Source organism: Vulpes vulpes, chromosome 7 (genome assembly GCF_048418805.1).
Source record: "Vulpes vulpes isolate BD-2025 chromosome 7, VulVul3, whole genome shotgun sequence".
Classification (NCBI taxonomy): Eukaryota; Metazoa; Chordata; class Mammalia; order Carnivora; family Canidae; genus Vulpes; species Vulpes vulpes.
In genome coordinates, this window is record NC_132786.1 from 49,567,624 (window position 1) to 49,589,671 (window position 22,048).

Genomic DNA, 22,048 nt, shown 5'->3' on the forward strand with positions numbered 1-22,048 from the left:
TGGTCTGAGAGCACGAGAAAGCCATACACACTAGAGGCACTCTTTTTCTTTTTCTTTTACCAAACTGAACAACTGAACAGTCAGACAGATAAAAGTGAATCAGAGTAAATAAATGGATTCAGAATGAGTTACAAGAATAATTAAATATGTGAAGGGTTAAAATCACCCCTGTATGTGAACAGAAATGTAAAATTGAATTGACAACAGATCCTCTGGTTGGCTTTAAATTACTCACGTATAATAGATGCTTATTGGCTCTTGTTTCTTGCAACGCATTGAATATTTTTATTATACCGTGACGGGCATTTTGCTGTCCAACAAGGCTCTGAAGCGTATCTGAAAAATTAAGTTTACATTCTATGCTGTTACTGATAAAGTGCACAATCCATTCATATTCAGTGAAGGAGACAGTACATGATGTATACGCAACAAAGAAAGGCGGTGGGGCATAAGGCACAAGAACAATCAGTTTTTTCAAATGTGTAAACAGAAAATAAGTTTAGAATTTTTCAGAAGGCATTTATACAAACTACAAACTTAATACACAGCTACCCAACCAAAAATTAACCTCTCTAAACAGTATATGTTAGCAGGACTTTAAGGCACAAAATTTATTATCTGTCCTAAAACATTTTTTTAATTAAAAGAGAGCATTATAACCACTACTGTTCTTATTAAGATTCTCAGTATAATTTCTTAGCAAAGGACATGCTTTAAAAGAAATGAAAAAGTGTGATCATTCTTCTTGCTGTAATAAAGAGAGGTAAGTGGGGTTAACATTCCCTCTTTATCCGTGTGCTTTTCAGGACCAGAAGCCAGGCCTCACCTGGAATGTTTTCAAGAAGCTTCTGCTGTGCCCTCTGTTTTGTTTCCTGACTTCGTTCTTTGCTTCTGATTGTGGTCGGTGGTGCCAATTTCCCATTTGGCCAAAAAGCATCCCGGAAAACATTGATGTAGTAAACCAACATTTGCTCACTGAAAATCCAGCTCACTGTGTCCCGGATTTGTCTTAAAAAAAGAAAAAAAAAAAACAAACACACACACACACACACAAAAAAAACAAAAAACAAAAACAGAAAAAAACTTCTTGGATGAGGTTTTTAAGAATTGTTTATTCTCAAAAGGCATTTATCAACGGGTGGGTTAAGATACAGGCCTGATCTAAATGTCTGATGAATAAACTAGGAATTGGATTTTTAAACTCTGGCTCCGAAAGACATTTTTTATTTTGGTGGTGCTGGGTGACCATCCATCCATTCCTGGAGCTCACATTTCCGCTGGTACTGACCTCTCTATATGTCTGCCGGGCAGCACCCTGCAATCTGTAAAGACAAGAACCTCGAGGAGACCCACGTGTGTGAAGCTTACAGCTACTCTGTGCACAGTACGTGACACACTGACTTCTCCATAAAGTGATGTAGACGGAAAACATAAATGCACTTTTGCACTGTTAAAAGCAGTCTGGAAAGCTCCCCTGAGCTCCCGAAGTCTTAGGGGGAAGACGCTGGCTCTTACACTAGCTGTCTCTTGGGGTTGCTGTGGCAAGCACGCTGGGCAGGGTGCTGTGACCCAGGCTGAAGCATCTCACGTGCTCACTAGGCAAGAGGAAAGAAAGGTGCTACCTGCCACCCTCGAGTGGAGGCCTTGGGAAAGATACGCTGCTATCTAGAGTGTCCCGCGTTTCCCTGGGAATGAAAGTTGGGCAGACATTTGACTTGCACAGGTTACAAATAAATGGCTTTCCTCTGGTCGTCCAGCTCTTCCACATAACCCTATCTCATTAGGCAGCAGTCACAGTCCACCCCATTCCAGGACGCCCACAGTTCAAAGAGCCCAAGAGCAGTTGTGAGATTGGGAAGGGAAAGGGGGGTAAAAATCATCTTGACGGTGCCAGAAAGACCTGAAATTTCAAACTCGATTCATGAATAATAGTAAGTCAAAAAGCCCTTCAAGAATTTGATTTTCCAACCATGTAAAGGGACAATAGAAGATTTTCAGAAACTATCTGAAATAGAGGTTTCAAGCCTGAGTACTTTGCCCAGGAATCAATTACAACTGATGTCTAGACTATCATGGGTCAAAAATATGTTAATTCTGTTTGTAACTACATGTCTCCCAGGATACTTCCCTATACTGCTTAGAACTGAGCAGTTCGGGGGCCCCTGGGTGGCTCAGTGGGTTAAGCGTCTGCCTTCGGCTCAGGTCATGATCTCAGGGTCCTGGAATCGAGCCTCATGTCAGGCTCCCTCCTTAGCACAGAGTCTCCTCTCCCTCTGCTCTTCCCTCTGCTCATGCTCTCGCTCTCTCACTCTAATGAATAAATGAAAATCTTAAAAAAAAAAAAAAACCAAAACCGGGCAATTCATATCTAGACCAAATAATTTTATTAATTTAATGGGACTTCTGCTTTAAGAGAGAACTACCAACCTGCCTGCCTAAAAAAATCTACATGTAAGTAACTGCAGACACCTTGTTTTTTCTGTAGTCTTGTTTTGAGTTACTCACTGGAATCACATGAAGAAATTAAGTAAGAAAATTTCAATTTGCAATTTAAAATCAGGTAAGTGACTCTTACCAAAGGCCATCGCCTAGGATTTTTCTATCAATTTAAATCTGACTCTCAATTAGCCAAAACCATAGGAAGCTTCTGAATCAATTCTGGTATGTGAAATTATAGCTGGTACAAGGCAAGAGGCACATATTGTACTGCTGCTTAATTTTCTGATGTGTCATCTCTGCTAAAGGCAAAAATAGCAAAGGGCCAGGTGCTCCATCATTTGTCTACCTGATAAGAAGCCCATTGAAATGAACAGCCTGAAAACCCTCTACATGATGCTTCTCCTCCAAGCCCCACAAAAATAACTGCCAAATGTATTCGTGGCTCACAAACCACAGCTGCTCATCTTTTAAGTGAGAGCCAGTATTGCAGGTAGGAGCAAGGAAAGTATGCATGATTTGCTGAAACGGAAAAAGAAAATAAATTAGCAAGTCTGGAGTAATGAGAAATATAGGGCCATTGTAGAATTTTTTTTTTTTTATCTAAGGCCTGTCTACATAATAGTTAAGGGATTTGCATTAGACTGAAATGGTAAGTTATGCAGGCCGTGTTTCTGATTAAAACAAAAGCCTAGGACACTAAGTCAATGACATAAGCCACTAATATCATTCTTTAAAAATCTCAGAAATCGAAGGAAACTTTTCCTTATGACTACAAGGAAAATATATTCTATTTGTGAAAGAATAAGAAGACAACCTGTTCTCCACTATGTTTCCTTACATATTTATGATTTACATGATAAACATAAGTACAAGATTACTATGATGGTTTTAACAACTACCATCTGATTACTTGGGACCATCTGATCATTTCATCTGGAAACATATTTTGCTCTACAAAAAAAGTGATTTCTTCCCCTTGTCTTTTTAGCAAGTGACTCAACATTTTTATTGTGCAGGAAGTCACAATGTTGATCTCTTGAAGAGTTCCAGATATAGAACTGGAGTTAAACTCTTATGTATCTGAATAATGGATATAGCTTAGGATATACACATGGCTTCCAACAGTGTTACAGGCTACACACCTATATCTCAATGGGTGGATATTAACTAGTAAGAGCAATGACCATTTTAATGTTTATCCCAACTGGGAAAAAAAAAACAAACATCATTTGCTTTTCCCTCCAAATAAATACCTGCCATGTGATGCTCATCCTACTTTCATTTTGGTTTAGAGTCTAAGCCTTAAAAATAAAAACACTATACCCAAGATATTCAAACTGGACATCATGATCCAAAGAGAACTTTACAGAACTTTTCAGTTTTCACCTTTGTTTTTCAGATTTATGCTTTTAAGTAATCTCTATACACCCAACATGGGGCTCGAACTCACAACCCTGAGATCAAGAGTCTCACGTTCCACCAATGGAGGCAGCCAGCTGCCCCCACAGAACAGCATTTTCTGACCCTTGCAGCCAGAACGCTGAAGCTAACTTAAGCTTTGATCATTTAGCTCACCGCACATTCTGTGAAAGAAATTCTTTCAGAAACCTGTCTTCCTATCCAGTCTTAGAATCACAGCAGAAAAAAAAAAGAAAAAGAATCACCACAGAAACAAAAATGAGAAAATACAATATCTTCAGCTAGAGAGAGGAATTTGACTTTAAAGGCGAAGAGTAAGGCATGAATTCAAATACTAATTTCAAGCAACTTACTTGTTGATAGTTCTTCCAAAAGTGACCTGAACAAGAGCAATTAATGTTCTTCTCACCCATTTAAACACTAAAATAGAAATCAGAGGAAAGGAATTAGCAGAGCATATCACAATTATGGCATTTTTACAGCTGCAAAAAGCATAAATCATACCATTTGACTCAATCTCCGAGTTCCGACACCAAGTCAAGACTATGGTATCTGCAGAATTTGGGTCTAGGCTAGCAAACTTCTGTCCAAAAATTCTCCCTAAGCTTTCACTTTCTACACAGCAACTGATGAGATAAAGCCTCATTTTTATAGCTTTTCAATGCCTGAACAGCAGCTGAGCTAGCAAGTAGAAATAAGACTTCATTTTACACGTCCCCAGGCTACTTACATGTCTGTTTTCTGCTAACAGACAGTGCAATGCCTATTTTAGATTTCTCTCTGGCTTGCCGAACCCAATTTTCTCACACACTGCTCTGAATGAGAAACATCTGTAGTCAAATATTGACAAATATTTTGAAATATTAATGAATTGGTGGGTTGGTCTTCCCATTTGGATAGTAGTTTGTAGATCACTGCATATTTTTATATATTTTATGCCTTTGGGAGAAAGGTGACCTGCAAAGAGCCAGCACCCTGAGTGAGATGAGGATCGGGTGCTCTCCTAAGCAGTCTCACAGAGCAGCTGGGCACGGACCACCTGCCCTGAGCCTCACCTCCTCATCTGTTCAAGAACAAGAGTAATGTGTGATTTTCTGCTTTAAGGATCTTGTTGATATTTTATGTAAGTGTCGTGAAAGGTTCTACAAATCTAAATTTTTATTACTAACACGGAGACACATTTTTATAGGTACAGGATATGAATATAAGCCAAAAGAAGGCAAAGGAATACTAGGAGGATATCTTAGGTCTACAAATTGGAATCTAAACCAAATTTTCCATCTGGATAAATTCACATCCCTTTGTTGAAATGTTTAGCTACTCACACATAAGCAAATGAGAAATTCGGACTTGGGTGTAAGAGTTCAGGGCTCCTGCCCCAGTAGGAAATCCTAAAAGGACTAAACTCACAAGCACCTCTGTACAAGGGAGAGCACCCAGGCGAAATCAACAGTTAACACGGACTTGGCACTGGACTTTAAAACATTCTAAAGTCATCTCTGACTTTTTAGATGGATCTAAGTGTGTCCATTTAAAGTAGCGTCGTTCATCTTACAAGTGAGAGACAAGTCCTGGAATCAGAACTCTGCTTCCAAAGTGCCTTTAATTTTTTATGGACCTCAGAGCACGCTGAGAGCATGCAGACTTGTTCGTTAGGCTGGGATTTAGGCCGAGAGGAGCATGCCTGCCAGGGATGATAGCTTCACCCTGGCTTTCTAGGGCAGGCGAGAGGCAGCTCACAAGCAGAGGGTCTGAGGACAGGGGCAGGTCTCAGAAGAATGCCTGATGGACAAGTGACAGGTACAAAATTTTTAAAGGCTATCTTATGCCCTTTTGTACACTGAATAGAGCAGGAGCCAAAAAATATATATATATGTCTTTGGTGCAAATTCTTTCCCGTCACGGATCTGGGCCTTTACCACTTTCCTCCTAGCCTGTCCCGGCTGCCCGTCCCCACGCCACACAGGAAATAGTCCTGGTATTCCTTCAAGGACTCATTTGTTCAGAGACAGAGCAGCTGCAGCGACACTAGGATTTTGCTGATGGCAAGTATATCTCATCTCATTATAAGTGATGTTCTATTTATTCCCCTCTGAAATGTCACTAGCAAAACCAAATTTGCTTCCAAGAGCAGGCATATGATGGAGGATATCCATGCTGCAAAGACAAGACTTTGAGCCCGGCTCCTGTCCACCGCATTTCTCCATCGATCTGCGTCGCTAAGACTGCACCTGTGCCCAAAGGCTAACGTGGTGCTTCCTCATTCCTATCAACTCTGTGGGAAACAGGGAGGCCTCAGGGTTCAATGGGCCAGGTTTCACCCAAAGTCGGGGTGGAGAGCTATTTCAGCCTACAGTGAACCAAGTGAAACATCCATATACATCTGAGAGTGTCTAAAATATGGAACAGGGATGGTTTTTTCATTTGGATGGTAGTCCATCACGGACAGCTCTTAATCTACCTATCCCATTTCTAAAGCTCAGCTTACTTCTAACTTTCCGTTAATGAAATTATGCTAAAATGAACATCCTTACATATCAATCTCTGCCTGTAGTTTAGAAGTGAGTCCACTGCTTAACGTGAATTACATTTTTGGAAGCCCTGTGTTGTAAATTCACTGGAGGAAGCATCTACGTCTCCTGTACCTCTGTTTCTCCTACAGAGTGATATCTAAAGTATATGCTCCTGAAGTGTTAGCTGACTGTTTTAGCTGTGGCTTATTCATGACTAAAATAATTAATTCTGGCACTTAAAATTCCCAGCCTACCTTCCTCACCCCATGGAAAAAGATGCTAATTTGAGCACACACAGCATAGAACAGTCCCAGGGCAACATTCCTGGTTGGTGGCATGGCTGTGCCTTACTAACCCTTACTCCTCTCATGTGTGTCCTTTCCTAGGCCGTCAGGGGTGCCTTTAGGCACCTGTCCTATCTCTAGCCAGTCTGGGGCTCCAGGTACATGGAGTACACTGGCCTCCTGGTTTAGAGTGTTGGGGGGCTGTGGAACGTGTGTGTGGGCAGAGGCTCCTATTCAGGACTCTGAGACTTGCCCAAGCAGCACACTTTGACCTCTTACCCAAGTACCACTTTGGGGGAGAAGCACCTGTGTGGATCTTTTTTTTTTTTTTTTAATTTTTAATTTATTTATTTATGATAGTCACACAGAGAGAGAGATAGAGAGGCAGAGACACAGGCAGAGGGAGAAGCAGGCTCCATGCACCGGGAGCCCGACGTGGGATTCGATCCCCGGTCTCCAGGATCGCGCCCTGGGCCAAAGGCAGGCGCTAAACCGCTGCGCCACCCAGGGTTCCCACCTGTGTGGATCTTAACAAGAGTTGTTTTTTTTTTTTTTTTAAGATTTTATTCACTTATTCATGACAGACACAGAGAGAGAGAGAGGCAGAGACACAGGCAGAGGGAGAAGCAAGCTCCATGCAGGGAGCCCGACGTGGGATTCGATCTGGGGTCTCCAGGATCACACGCCAGGCTGCAGGCGGTGGTAAACCGCTGGGCCATCAGGGCTGCCCTTAACAAGAGTATTTTAATCCCCCTCATGCTCTTGTTTCTTCTAAGGACATCCCCCTCAAGTACTACTAGGGAAACACTTCTCAACCTTGGCGCTAACTTTTGCACAGGCCAGCTCTGCTGCGGGAGGCTCACCTGCACAGGTAGGAAGCTGAGCAGCATCTCTGGCCCCTACCCACAAGGTGCCAGTAGCACCACTCCCCCAAGCTGTAACAACCAAACATGTTTCCAGGTATCACCAAAGGTCCCCTGAGGGACAAAATCCCCTCACCCTTCCAGTGATAACCACTCCTCTATGAGAACAAAGTTAGCTGAAGGGCAGGGTTGAGGCATGCCTGCGTCCCTGGCCAGAGTGCTTTGCGCCCTAACAGCACCAAAGCCTCACCTTGAGGATCATGGCTTCTTCCTTGGCTATGCAGAATTATTTTTTTATACATTTTGGTGATAAAGCAATGAGGCTATGCTAAATCACACAAAGGAAATTCAAAGATGAATTTGTTCATCTGTATTCAGAGGAACATGGTCTAGAGTAGCTTTGACCCCAAATTCCACAAGGACAGAGATGATCACGTCTTCAGGTTGTGGCCTCAGATTCTACTGTGGTAGCTGGTTGGCTCTTAAAAGTACCTGCTGACGAGTGGATGGATATAAATACACATCTGACTCGGGAATAAAGGGATATTACGAGTGGGTGTGTGGAACCACTTGACAGCAACTACCATTAAATAATAACAAAGAAGCTTACTTCCTCGAAGCTCAAAGATCTCCCCAATCAACATGAAACACGGTTCAGCCAAGGAGTCTTTCCTCCCATCCACATCATCACCATAATCCGACAGGTCACTGTCCTCCTCTGCCTCCTCCTGTGGGTACAGGAAGGTCAAAGGAAACAGATCACTTACACAAGAAAGTCGGCAGAGCCATTCTTTTCTCTCAAGGGTAAATTCCAAACTGTGTGCTCACATTTCAACCTTAAAAACTCTTTCAACTTTCCCACATGCAGAAATCTGTGCATTCTCTACAGCAGGGCAAAATGTGTATCTAACCTCAGGGGAAAGCTTGATGTTAAAACTTTATTCAAGGTTTAAAATAAGTTTTTTTTTATTTTTTTATTTTTTATTTATTTATGATAGTCACAGAGAGAGAGAGAGAGAGAGAGAGAGAGAGAGGCAGAGACACAGGCAGAGGGAGAAGCAGGCTCCATGCACCGGGAGCCCGACGTGGGACTCGATCCCGGGTCTCCAGGATCGCGCCCTGGGCCAAAGGCAGGTGCCAAACCGCTGCGCCACCCAGGGATCCCTAAAATAAGTTTTAAAAACCTCTATCATTGTATTAATAAGGAGTGAATTAGTAGGTAACAGAATAGTGTTCTAGCCACTGAATTTTAAAAGACCTTTAAATTTTTTTAAAAAGATTTATCTATGGACAGTGTGCATAAGTGTGTGAGGAGAGGGAGAGGGAGAGAGAGAGAATCCTCAAGGAGACTCTCCACTGAACACAGCGCCCAACACAGGGCTCGACCTCAGGAACCTGAGATCATGACCTGACCTGAAATCAAGAGTCGGACACTTAACCAACTAAGCCACCAAGGTGCTGGATTTTACATTCCCTATTTTTTAGGGACACCTGGGTGGCTCAGTGGTTGAGCCTCTGCCTTTGGCTCAGGTCATGACCCCAGGGTCCTGGGATCGAGTCCCACATCAGGCTCCCCAGGGGGAGCCTGCTTCTCCCTCTGCCTACATCTCTGTTTCTTGTGAATTAATAAAATCCTTAAAAATAAATAAATAAATTCACTGTTTTTTAAACACATGTATATTTCAAAGTAATGTCATTATGTTAAAGCTCTGACCCTGTATTCTGTATTTCAGCTCCTCTCATTTCCTGATCTGCATATCAGCAAGTTTCAATCCAAAACTCATTCTACGCCAAGGACCAGGCTCATGTCACGGAGGAGCAAACAGAAGCAAGGCCAAGCAGGTTCCTTCTGATGTGGGCAGAGAGGCAACAGCTGAAGCTGGGGCCCAAGCAGAGGGCTAATGACAGCACTGTGGGGACTAGATGAGCAGAGGAGAGGGCGGAGAAGTCACAGAGAGCTGGGAAGTCACCTCACGGCAACATTGGATGCTGCGACAGGTGGACGGAGGGTAAACGGGAGAGGAAGCCACTGGACGTGGCCCCTGCACTCACCTTCAGACACCAATCTCATAGACTGATTGAGCCACATGTAAACTCCCAGAGGCTCAGGAATAAATGGAGAGGTCATGCGGGCAAGCTAAGCGGGTGTGGCCAGACCCTGCAAATACGGCCGCCAAAGGGCCCAGGCGGGAGAGATGCTGGTGAGGGAAGCAGGTTTGCACACAGAGACCTGAGCACTGTGTAGATGCGCTCTGCACTGTGCACAGATTTCTCCCGGCTCAGAAGGCAGGGAAGCAGCACATTCTTTTCCATCATCAGCTCCTTCTGTCCAAATTCATTAAACCAATCCTGATGAAAAGGCAGTGGCCTTTAGCAACCAGCACCAAGGAGGCAATGAATGTCTCCATAAAGAGACGCCAATTTCCAGGATGGTCTTGTGCAATTTGCTGAAGAGCCACAAGAAGGGGCTTCAATGGCCCAAACTTGAGTGAGGAGCTTACCCTGCAGGGAAGCCTGAGGTCCAGAACACAGAATCGCCAAATGTCTGCAGTCTCTCCCTCTATCTACTCGCTTCTCTACCCATGTATGTCACTCCAAACTCATCTTGCTTCAGAATATCCCATCAGCCCACTCCAGAAGCCTTCCTTTCCAGTCCAACGACCCCCTGACTGTCCCTCTATCCCGACCTTCAATACGACCCCCAGCTGCCTCTCATGGTGACCCCACCATGTACTGCTGGCCTACTGCTTTTACAGGGGCTCCCCTACAACTTCCCAGCCACATTTCACTTACCAGCCTTGTTATTGCTCTTCTCTGTATCTTAACTCTTGCAAGTCGCTTGTAAGGGAGCACAAGTGGGTGTCCCCAAAACATAACAGCCATCGTAACTGACAATGAATATATTTGCCTTTTCCCTCATTAATAGCATGCTTTCAACAAATATTCGGTACTTCAAAAAACCTTCAAAAAGACATTCCCCTAAATCTGCTGCAAAAATGGCACAATGTTTCGACAGCTCACCACTTTTTTTAAGATTTTATTTATTTATTTGAGAGAGCAAGAGATAGCGAGAGATAGGGCACCTAAGCAGTGGAGAGAGGGAGAAGCAGAGTCCCCACTGAGCTGGGAGCCTGACATGGGACTCGATCCCAGAACCCTAGGATCATGAGAATTAAAGGCAGACAATTAATCGATTGAGCCACCCAGGCATCCCGACAGCTCACCTCTTGATGGGAGAAGAAGTCGCGAGGAAGTCTTTCCAAAAATGAGGATAATGAAAAAGTGGGTTTTTTCCCCTGCACATCAATCACCTTGAGGTAGTCAGGAGAAGGGCTCAAAAAGGCATAAAGTGCTTCACTCTGACACAGTCTTTCATCTGAAAGCAGATTCTGCGGAGGAAAGAGGGTCCATTACTCTTATGGAGGAATAGATGCGTGCTGCTGGAAACCACCACCAATAAAGGCAAGCAAGGCGCAAGTGACTGTAATGGGGGTTTATTTTCATAATGCCGAACCCCAAACCATTTCCCTCTGCCCCTGAAACAGAACATATCAGACTAATTCCAATGATCTTAATTGCAAGCAACCCTCTCCAGGTTAGCTGGAGCACCCTAATCATCCTGCCTGCAGGAGATGCCATGTGGACAACAGATCTCACTGTGGTTTGCACTGCTCAGTGCAACAAACAACTCCCGCTTTGCACACAGCTCGCAGACCCAGGGACCACTGAGGTGTTGGAGCAGCTTACATATTTGACACTGTTTACGTATTTGACAAGGATCCCACTCAACCACCCTCCCATGGCTGTGTTCAGACTTTGTACATCAGCTGAAAAAGAGCACTGTGAGTTGTCACATGGCACTGTCTGCTAGGCAGGACTTTTCTCACTGTGCTGCCATCTTCCAAGCAGTCCTTGTTTACATAATTACATAACTGCTTTTATTAGCCCTTGAACTAGAAACTTCCTAAAGTTCTTTATGTGCTTGTCCGGCCTTTGGAGATAGGAAAGAACATAAATTAAGTTTATGTACAAGCAAGTGCTACTGACAGGACAGGGAGATTAACAATGTGACCACAGGAATGTCTAAATGTCTAGTATTAAAAGAGTCAGGGTTTAATGTGAGTTCACCCCTATGTGGAACTTAAGAAACAAAACAAACAAGCAATGGGATAAAAAGAGAGCGGCAAACCAAAAAACTGCCTCTTAGCTCTAGACAGCTGGTGGCTCCCAGAGGGGAGGGGTGGGGGGATGGATGGAATAGGTGAATAGGGATGAAGGGGTGCACCTGCTGTGATGAGCGCTGGGCGTCGTATGGGAGTGTTGAGTTATTACACTGTATGCCAGAAACCAATAGGACAGTGCACGTTAGCTACTGGAACTTAAATAAAAACTTGAAGAAAAAAGAAAGATACAGGGTTTAGGAATAACAAGACCAGTGGGAAATAGTGCCCCATTTACATAATCCCCTTGGGAGAGAGGGACACTGGAGCACACAGCACCTCTGATGTCAGAGCCTGGGGTGGCAGGAGAGGTTAAGATCTAATCTCGGAGGACTTGGTCCAGGACAGTCATATTACGTTTGTTCAGGCGAAGGTTGAAATCCAATCAACTCTACCACCTTCCCTGGCATAGGCGTGCACCTGTGAGAACATCCCACTCTGCCACACTGGGGACGGGGGAGGAGGACGACCAACATTCCCTGGTTGTTAGCTTCCTTTGTCCTATGGAAGGCTGGTTTGGAAATGGGGGAGCTCTGCCTCAGATGGAGCGAAGGTTACAGGGGAAGTGGAGCTGGTGTCACTACTGCCTTCCCTGGCCCCAGAGCCCAATAAATAGGCCTTTATTCCTTTTGAGGAGTATCAAGGGTTCAGTCATATATACAGATGGATTAGAAGGCATGAGATATTCTCTAACTTGATTACCTTTAGCTAATCTATACTCCAGCACTATTTCATAAAATAGTACGAAATGATCACAATGATAAGACTCAAACTTAATAAAATCAACATAAATAAAGAAATCATTAAGGGTGATAAGACTTTGGCCTAAATTGTATTCTATTATGAAGGAAAATAATTTAAGTACATAGGAAAACTTAAATTCTCACCGATGTTGGTGGGGCAAGGTGTAATTGGGGTCTTATCCTTTTCAAGCTCTCTGGGGATGGCAAGCCATTCCCAACTCGTTTCCCCCAAATACTTACAAGATGTTATTCCATTCTAGTGAGGATCTCAGATGACCACTGAGTGGGTGATGGGGACAGGGGTAAGGCGTTCCAGGCCAAGTGCACAGCACGCGCATACCCAGCAGCAGGGCAGGGCACCACTGGAGGGGAGTGCACGTCTGTGAGTAGGACAGGGGAAGGTGGCAGCAGGAATGAAGACAGACCTAGTGGTGGTATGGCCAGGAATGATGAGCTAGATTATTAAATATCTGTGCAATGAGTATGCTTCACCAGGGAACCATTTTTCATAAATAGACATGCAAGTAAACATACACTCAGTGGAATTCCTTTTCCTGGAAGGTCCTGTGCACCCAATAAAAGACTAAGTAAACATTCTGCGCCTTACTTTTCCTGTTTGTGGCTGGTGGGATAACACTTTGAAACTACAGTCTGCTGTAGGACCTAAATCTATTCGATGGTTAGGACTTTATTAAACAGTCTCTGAGGAAATGAAAAATAGTCCAAAACATTACTTTCTGACTTAAAATCCTCTTGATTAAAAGACAGAAGGTCCCTAGAAACCACTGTTTCATCTGGCTTAGTTCGCCTTGCTATGGTCCCCACGACCTAACAGCAGGGCCTCAGAGTGCAATTTCTCTTGGCACAGCAGCAGAACTCGCTAAGCCACTTCCATCACCAACAATCCAATAAGGGCACGTGTGCGCCCCCCCTGCACCCCCGAAAGCGCAGGCACAGAGCGTGGGGTCTGCAGCACAGCAGGGAAGGCCAAACAAACGGAGGCCCTCCCAACAGCAGAGGCTGGAAGGCAACAAGAGAGTCAACTAGAGGGATCCCTGGGTGGCGCAGCGGTTTGGCGCCTGCCTTTGGCCCAGGGCGCGATCCTGGAGACCCGGGATCGAATCCCACATCGGGCTCCCGGTGCATGGAGCCTGCTTCTCCCTCTGGCTGTGTCTCTGCCTCTCTCTCTCTCTCTGTGACTATCATAAATAAAGATTAAAAAAAAATTAAAAAAAAAAAAAAAAAAAAAGAGAGAGTCAACTAGAGCGTTCCCAAGCTACACACTTGAAGCTTAAAAAGCTTGGATTTTGAATAACACACGTCTGTTTCACACACAAGATCTTCAGTTCGTCCGAATGACTTAATCAGGTACTGTGTTGGAGTGGGTTTATTTCCTAGACATTCTGAATCAGCATCAGAATGGGAGTATTTCAGTTTCAAATGCTCTTGTAAGAGCACTTAAACACTGATGATTCTCCAAACCAGTTCTGCCATAATTAAACTCACAGAGTTTTTGTAAGGTGTAAATTATTTTATTTCCTCAGGGAAATTTACATTATATTACATTAAACATTATATACACACACATTTATATTTTATGATATCATAAAATAAAAGCTTCCCTCAGGAAATAAAATAATTTGCACCTTAGAAAAACTTTAGGATACATATATACATACATACAAACATATATACATACAAATATGTATATCTATATATTTATATATAAATAATATATTATTTATATTAATATTCATATATTTATATTTATTTAAATAAATATCATATATAAATATATAATGTATATAAGATATTTATAAAACTATAGATATATATTATATATATATAGAGAGAGAGAGAGAGAGAGACAGAGGAAGATAGGAATACATGGAAAAAAAGAAACTAATGCTTTCAAAGCAACTCTGACCTAAGCATACCTACTTTAACAAAGATCCACACTTCTGATTGGACAACTACGTTTTAATAAAGCCTTTACTAAGAATTTGGCAAGAGCCATTATTTAAAATCCCAAGCCTTCTAGCTACTACTACATAGGCAGAAAGTGTCTCATGAGGCCAAGTTCCATGCCTCCAAAAACCATAAGGGCTTTGGGGTCTGTGGTCTGAGTAACTTAACTAGACTCTGAATACAGAGGGCCCCACTAAGGAAAAATAAATAGTGGTTGCTATGAAGGATAATACACATTTGGCCTTATTATCTAAAATGGACTGAAGGCAAACAATAAAGCATTTAGAGGAAATGAGGAGAATATCTTTAGGGCCTCAGAGCAGGCAAAGATTTCTCATCAAGCACTAAGGCATAACCATAAAAGATAAAATTGATATGTTGGGCTAAATTAAAACTGAGAACGTCTGTTCACGAAAAGAAATCATGAGAGTGAAAAGGCCATCCACAGAAAGGGAGAAGACATTTGCCCCAGAAGTGGTCTGACGAGACTCCCATCCAGATCACACGCAGAACTCCCACAAAGCACTGTGGAAGAGACAGGCAACGGAACGGAGGTGCAGACTCAACCTGAGCAAACATTTCACAAAGAGAAACATCCATGTGGCCAACGCAACCCAGGCTGGTGCCCTACTTCCTAAGCCATCAGGGAAGGACCAGCAAGCACACAGACCCGCCAGGATGACTAAGAAACCGGCAGCAAAGAAGTGGAGGTGAGCATGGGGAGCAATCGGAACCCTTCCACGCTGTGGTGACAGTGAAAAACCAGCTACAACCACTTGGACAAACTAAGAAACCCAGACCTGTAAGTATCACACAGCATATATTCACCAAAAGACAAATGCTGGAAGCTTCTAGCAGCCTGCCCCTGATGGCCCCACCTGGAAACTGTCCAGACGCTCGTCAACAATGGGATGAATGGACTGTAGTGTATCCGCACAGTGACAAACCTACACAGTAGTGAAGACAAATCATCTACAACCAGAACAAGCTCTATGGACGGATCCCCTGAACGCAGCTGCTGAGTGAAGGCGGTCAGGCACAAAGGAGTCCACACTGCATGATTCCATTTATATGAAGTTCAAACACTAGTCCGTCTGTGTGGCTAGTTGTCAGGATCGTGACCGCCCCTGGGCCCGGGGGCAATGATGGGAAGGTGGCGGGACGGTACTGATGATACTGTTTCCTGGCCTGGGTGCTAGTTACAGGGTGTGCTCAGGAGAAAAGGATAAAGCTGCACACAAGATAGCTGTACTGTACGTATTTCATATTTGTGTGTGTGGGGAGGGTATATTTAATCATAAACAAACCACAACGATATTGTGAGGACCTGGTATGACGTATGAGAACGGGAAGTGAACAAGCAAGCTCTTAAGATGATGACAGTTTAACCCCAAATAACTAAATTTTCCTCTCATATCCAAAACTTTTCAATTGCTTACCTGTAAAAATTTATTTAATTGATTCTTTGACTTTTCCATAAACTTGTGATCTATAGATTTGAAAGGCAGCTTGCTAAGAGAAGGCAACTGGACTTTTTTTAAAGAAGGGAAACACTGTGGAAGAAAACATTAAATGTTAACATCTTGAATCACATTTTCATGTTTCTTTTTTTTAAAAAAAAGTTTACCAAAAAAAAAAAATAATAAATAAATAAAAGTTTACCATTATAATCAAAACAAACCAAGTACCTTCCTCCTACACTTTTTTTTTTTTTTTTTTTTTTTTGAGGTTTAAGACCTTGAAAACCTGCCTGTTCTAATCAGGCTCAGGGGATCGAGAGGAACAGGACCTGTGATGAGAAAAGCTACAGCTCTACCCTAGGCCCATGACTGCCTGGGCTGGGCAATCCCGAGGCCAGGCTCACACTTGGATCCATGTGATCCCCACGAAGCACCACGCTCTCGGCGTGACACCTGGCTCCCAGGAAGAAGGTCTTCCTACTAGACTGTACTTTGTTTACAATGTCTCCGTGAGAAGTGATCCAAGTTGACAAAAGAAAACAATGGAAAGAGTCACTTGGCTTGTCGTGCTATTACTGCCTTTCAGTGGCAAACTGCACGGTGGAAGTACATTAATCATAAGATATGTTAATAATAAGAGCCACCTTGTGAACTGAGTCCTACATTCTCCCAGACATCGTACTAGGAGCACGGCACGTGTAACGACAGCTCCAAGAGTTGGCAACGATCATCATTCCTATTTCACATATGAGACAATTAAAGGCCAGGATTAAAACCCAGATCCATCTGACCACAAAGTCTGTGTTCTTTATGCCGATTTATGCAGACTTGCCAGTCTGCCCCTCAGACACCAAGGGGGCAGCAGGTTCCAAATGTTCCAGACTTTGCCTCCATTTCCAAACACTGGCCCTTTATGAAGGCACTAGGGCCGTATGAATACATTTAATAAAATCAACTGGAATTGAAAAGTCAGTGAGCACAGACTTTGCCTGACATGGTTTCTACTGTCCTTGTCATCATCCATGCACAGAAGGGTCACAATAGTGTCCCACCGCGTTGGCCATGGCAAGAGAAGGCATGGGACCCATCATAAGTGCATGCAAGTGCTTTGGGTGCTGGAAAAGGAAAAAACTAGCCCTTCCCACACAGCCCACTAAAGAACCAGGAGTACAATGGCATGTGCTCAAGGATAAGTGAGGGCTCAAATTTGGGGTATAATTTTCAAGAATGAAACAGGCAGTGAGAGTCAGAAGGGAAGATTAAAATTCACCAGGGACCTGAAAAGGTGCTTCCTGTCCCAGCTGTCAACATGAAGGGTTCACACACAAAAATGAAGTCACACGATAGTAAATTCTAAGGGTAAGAAAAGAACCTCAGTGATCAGCTACAGATAAGGAAAATGAGACAACGAGACAAAAGGACAGACATGGAATTTTATAAGTTTTTTTTCCCTGTAAGGTGTCAGGCTACTTGTTTTGGATTTTCAAAGACCATTTTCCACATTTTATTTTCAAAATCTCCTCTAAATTCCCTTTTCTCATTCCTTCTGTTTTGATGAGCAACTGGACAGATACTGAACTTTGGCTTCACAATGATTTGTCACGGGGCAAATGACACACTTTTCTGCAGGGTCAGTTTTACTCACACATTTTGGGGAAAATGTAGTCTTCTTATTAAGATAGGTATTTTGCTTTCCACACTGCCAGGGTGACCACAGTCCATCTGAGAGGTTAACTATAGTAGGACACTCAGTTTTGGCCACCATCCTTTTAAAAGCACTTGAAGAAGTTATTAGCATTCATAAGTTAGTGATTAAAAGGGTTTATTATTATTATTATTAAAAGGGTTTTTAAAAAAATCCCCTTAGGAGAAAATGTTAAAGGAAATAGACATATTTCATTTGCAGAACAGTAGTCTGATAGGTGACCACAGGATTATACCAGTGTCCGTTCATTCTGAGCCAGAGAATAAAACAGAAACAAAAGTAGAAGTGACCAGAGCCTTTCACAGTTGCTGGGGAAGAGGGCTGTCATCTCCAGCAGGAGGAGAGTTAGAGAAGACGCTATTCGGGAGAAAGACGGAAGAATAAAAAGATGGAATGGAAAATAAGATGACCTGGATTCCAATCCTGGTTGGGCCACTATGAACACATCCTGTGATAAATCAATCAAACTCTCTGGGGCCAGTTCCTCTCATCTTAAAACAACTGACCTAGATTAGAAGCTGACATTTTTAACTAAAACTCACAGAGGAAATGCATGCTATGTTGTAGTCCGCTCATGCATATATGCATTTCCACATATAGAACATAACCCACATATAAAACTAAGAAGTTCTATGAAACAATGAGTGCTTTGAATACGTTTATTCCCTTAATTCTCACCAACTCTGTGAGAGAGACTTAGGTGCCATCAATATTTGTATTTTATTGATGAAGGAGAGAGAGAAAGAGATGCAGTGACAAGTCCCAGGTCATACAGCTACTAAATAGCACAGCTAGGATCCCAACTCAAGCAGTCTGGCTCCTGAGTCTGTACTTTCAACCACACTTCATGACTGCCTTTTTCTTTGTGCTGAAATCCAACCTACTCAGTGTTCTTTCCATCACTGCCATCATTAATTGATTTCGCTTCCCACTAAAGAGTCACAACTGGCAGCTTCAAAAATCAGTGGCCCTAGGGCAGCCCCGGTGGCCCAGCAGTTCAGCGCTGCCTTCAGCCCAGGGCATGATCCTGGAGACCAGGGATCGATGTGGGGCTCCCTGCCTGGAGCCTGCTTCTCCCTCTGCCTGTAGCTCTGCCTCTCTCTCTCTCTCTCATGAGTAAATAAATAAGATCTTAAAAAAAACAAAAACAAAAAAACAAAAATCAGTGGCCCTAGATGATCCCTAGCTCTCTTTCAGCTCTGGAGTTTTATGAGGCTCGACAGAGATCAGACAATTCTTCATCCTGAAGGATTTACACTAAATGGTTTGGTCTATGAGTTAATTTCCAAATGTCAAGCTGAAAATGCCATTTTGCCAGTATCCACAGCAAAGGAGAAAGGTTAATCAGTTTCCTTAATGTAAAAATTGAAATGAGCTCTTAAGCATCTTCTTGCTTAGTAACTACACCTTGTGTTTATGAGTATTCGTACCTCACTAAGTTTCCTGTGTAAATTCTGGAACTCGCTAAGCCTTCTGGGGACGGTCCAGTTCTTAGTTTCAACTCCTCCAACTTCTTGTAAGCTTACCATGACGAAGTAACAGGGCATTTGCTCACCGTTCTCTTCTGTAACCTTGGAAAAAACAAAAACAACAACAAAAAGCATGGTGAGCATGTGTGGTAGGCAAGATTTTTAAGTATCCCCCAAGATTTCCTACTCCCTAATGTACATGTCCTGCATAATCCCTGGGACGGTGAATATGATGGAATCTATTCCCACAATTAGGTTATGTTTTTTTTTTTTTTAATTTTTATTTATTTACGATAGTCACACACACACAGAGAGAGAGAGGCAGAGACACAGGCAGAGGGAGAAGCAGGCTCCATGCACCGGGAGCCCGATGTGGGATTCGATCCCGGGTCTCCAGGATCACGCCCTGAGCCAAAGGCAGGCGCCAAACCGCTGCGCCACCCAGGGATCCCAGGTTATGTTTTTTGATGGCTGACCTTAACACAGTGGGATTCCACGGGTAAGGCTTGACCCAATCACACAAGCCCGTTAAGAGCAGAGATTCCTCGGGCTGGCAGCAGCTAGTAGCAGGAGGAGAGGTAGTCACCAAGACCCAAAGTGCGAGAAAGATTCCACACGTGGTGCTAGCATGAAGGAGGAGAGGGGTGCGTGGAAGGATGCCGCAGTGCTTCCACTGACAGCAAAAGAGAACAGAGATGGTTCTAGAAACACATGGAACTGAATTCTTCTGACAACCTGGATGAGCCTGGAACTGGATTTTTCCCCAGTCTCCAGACAGGAACTCAGTCTGGCCAGTATGTTGACTTCAGTCTAATGATACAATGAGTAGAGGACACAGGCATGTAGTGCTGGATTTTCAACCTACAGAACTGTGAGCTAATAAGTCGGTATGTTTTAAGCCATGAAATTTGTGGTAACTGGTTACACATCAAAAGAAAACTAATATAGCCGACTTAGCATCATGTGTTTTTCTTTGAAGAAACAAATTAACAGCAAGCAAACAGATGTAAGATATGCCAAAACCTGTCTCAGAAAAGGATAAAGCCTTCTCCAATTTAATTTCTGGAGTCAACAAACTATGATTTAAGGGGAAAGGAGAGAAAATGAGTGGGAAATATCAGAGGGGAAGACAGAACACAAGAGACTTCTAACTCTGGGAAACGAACAAAGGGTAGTGGAAGGGGAGGTGGGTGGGGGTTGGGGTGACTCGGCGACGGGCACTGAGGGGGGCACTTGATGGGATGAGCACTGGGTGTTATGCTATAATGTTGGCAAATTGAACTCCAATAAAAAACTATACAAAAAACCCCAAATCATGATTTCAATTTTCATGAAATTTTACATTGAAACACTTTTTTCCCTCTACCTTATAATTCCTTAAGACATACACATATACACACAGTATCACAACTCAGGAGAGACCAGTATTATACACAAACAGATTAAGAAAAGAAGCAAAAAGAAAATGCATGCATATATGAATTTAAGCTTGAACTAGCATCATAAATCGAATTAAACACAAAGAGTAAGAAAGGCAAAGGAGATACACAAGACTCCCGAGTATGCACAGAGCCCTGTGAGGTAGGACCATTGTCCCACTGTGAGGATGCAGGAGGTGAGGGCATGCACAGGGTCCCTGGGTTATCCTAGGATCACACATCTAGTAAGGGAGTCAGCCAGGATCAGAACTCAGGAGAATCTGGCATGATGCAGACAGACACCTCTTCTACACATTCCCCTGTGGGATTGCCTTGTGAACCCTGGTAGTCGGGGGACTCCTTCATGTCCATGTCCACGATCTTTTTTGTGACCAAGGTGTCACAACAAACTCTGGCAGCTTACCTTAATAGCCGTGTATTAAAGCCATGGTGAAGCACTTGGTTCAGCACTCACGTAATATGGAGGCTTTCATGGGAGCTCTTGGAGAATGTGCTTTGTCTGCTATCTAATCTAGAGGTGAACTTATTACGACTGTGAATTCCAAGCCCTCCCCACACCACAGTAAGAGTGTGAATGTGAGCACGGGGTGTTATATACAATGGATGAATTACTGAAAACTACATCTGAAACTAATGATTTACTATATGTTGGGTAATTAAATTTTAAAAAATAGTATGACATTAACACTATGTTACTCGTGATCTTGTCATTCGTGTGGACCTGACCTTCATCTCCAGATTTCCACAGGACACAGAGTAGGGCAAGTGGTAATGAAGAAGTTGTAAACATTAACAACGTAAATGCCCATATGCATCTCTCCTTGAAAAGAAATTATTTTTACAGACAAAAGAGATCTAGTATATTCTGAAAACTGTTACCCATCTCCCTCAAAGAATAGCAAAATATTTTCTAATTCAAAGGAAAAAATATTCATTATTAAAGATCTTAGAGCAACGGAGATTTGTAAATGAAGTCAGGAGAATGGAGCAATCAGAAACACGTACACTTTTAATTTTTCACCACCAAATTTCAAGTAGTGCCTTCCATTTTATTTTAGCCCTCAATGGAAAAATAAAATGGCAATTCAGAGGCATTAACTGTCTCTCTGTGAAAGTTGCTTACAATTCCAGTGAATAAGGACAACCTGAAGTGGAGTGAGATCAGATCTACCCCAAGTCCACAGTCATGGGTGAGACAGTGAAAACAGTGGAGAAGGAAAGAGATTAAATGTAGTCTATGAGAACAAACATAGGTGTCCTACCCTCAACCTTAATTCTCTGGGAAAGAATCTTCTCTTATAAAGTCATACTCTTAAAATAAATGAGGAGGAAAAGCAGTCAGGCCTACCTCTCCACTGGTGATGGAGGCTTTCCACATCCCAAGGTTCTCACACCACCAATCTGTTCTTGCCATGTGTAGCTGTAGGTCTGTACGTTCTTTCTCTATTAGAATTATTTCCTCCTTCAACTTGAAAACAATCTGCCAAAGGAAAAACATCCTGAGAATTATAAAACCACTTAAAATG

The 22,048-nt window shown here is 42.9% G+C and overlaps 2 protein-coding genes across 4 annotated transcripts in view; one reads left to right on the plus strand and one right to left on the minus strand.

Moving 5' to 3' along the window:
- The window catches only part of LRP2BP (LRP2 binding protein), a 38,239-nt gene extending 37,038 nt beyond the window's left edge, over window positions 1-1,201 (plus strand). For all 3 annotated transcript variants that reach the window (XM_072763714.1, XM_026018240.2, XM_072763715.1), the window contains exon 10: window positions 807-1,201. The gene's annotated coding sequence lies outside the window, so the exon portion shown is untranslated. The remainder of the gene's footprint in view (window positions 1-806) is intronic.
- The window catches only part of SNX25 (sorting nexin 25), a 132,059-nt gene that overhangs the window by 956 nt on the left and 109,055 nt on the right, over window positions 1-22,048 (minus strand). Inside the window, exons 11-18 of the mRNA XM_072763713.1 lie at window positions 21,871-22,002; window positions 19,045-19,185; window positions 15,889-16,002; window positions 10,743-10,907; window positions 8,129-8,246; window positions 4,212-4,278; window positions 827-1,008; window positions 236-336 (exon numbers count right to left, since the gene is read on the minus strand). Of these exons, the coding sequence (XP_072619814.1) occupies window positions 236-336; window positions 827-1,008; window positions 4,212-4,278; window positions 8,129-8,246; window positions 10,743-10,907; window positions 15,889-16,002; window positions 19,045-19,185; window positions 21,871-22,002 (1,020 nt within the window). The remainder of the gene's footprint in view (window positions 1-235; window positions 337-826; window positions 1,009-4,211; window positions 4,279-8,128; window positions 8,247-10,742; window positions 10,908-15,888; window positions 16,003-19,044; window positions 19,186-21,870; window positions 22,003-22,048) is intronic.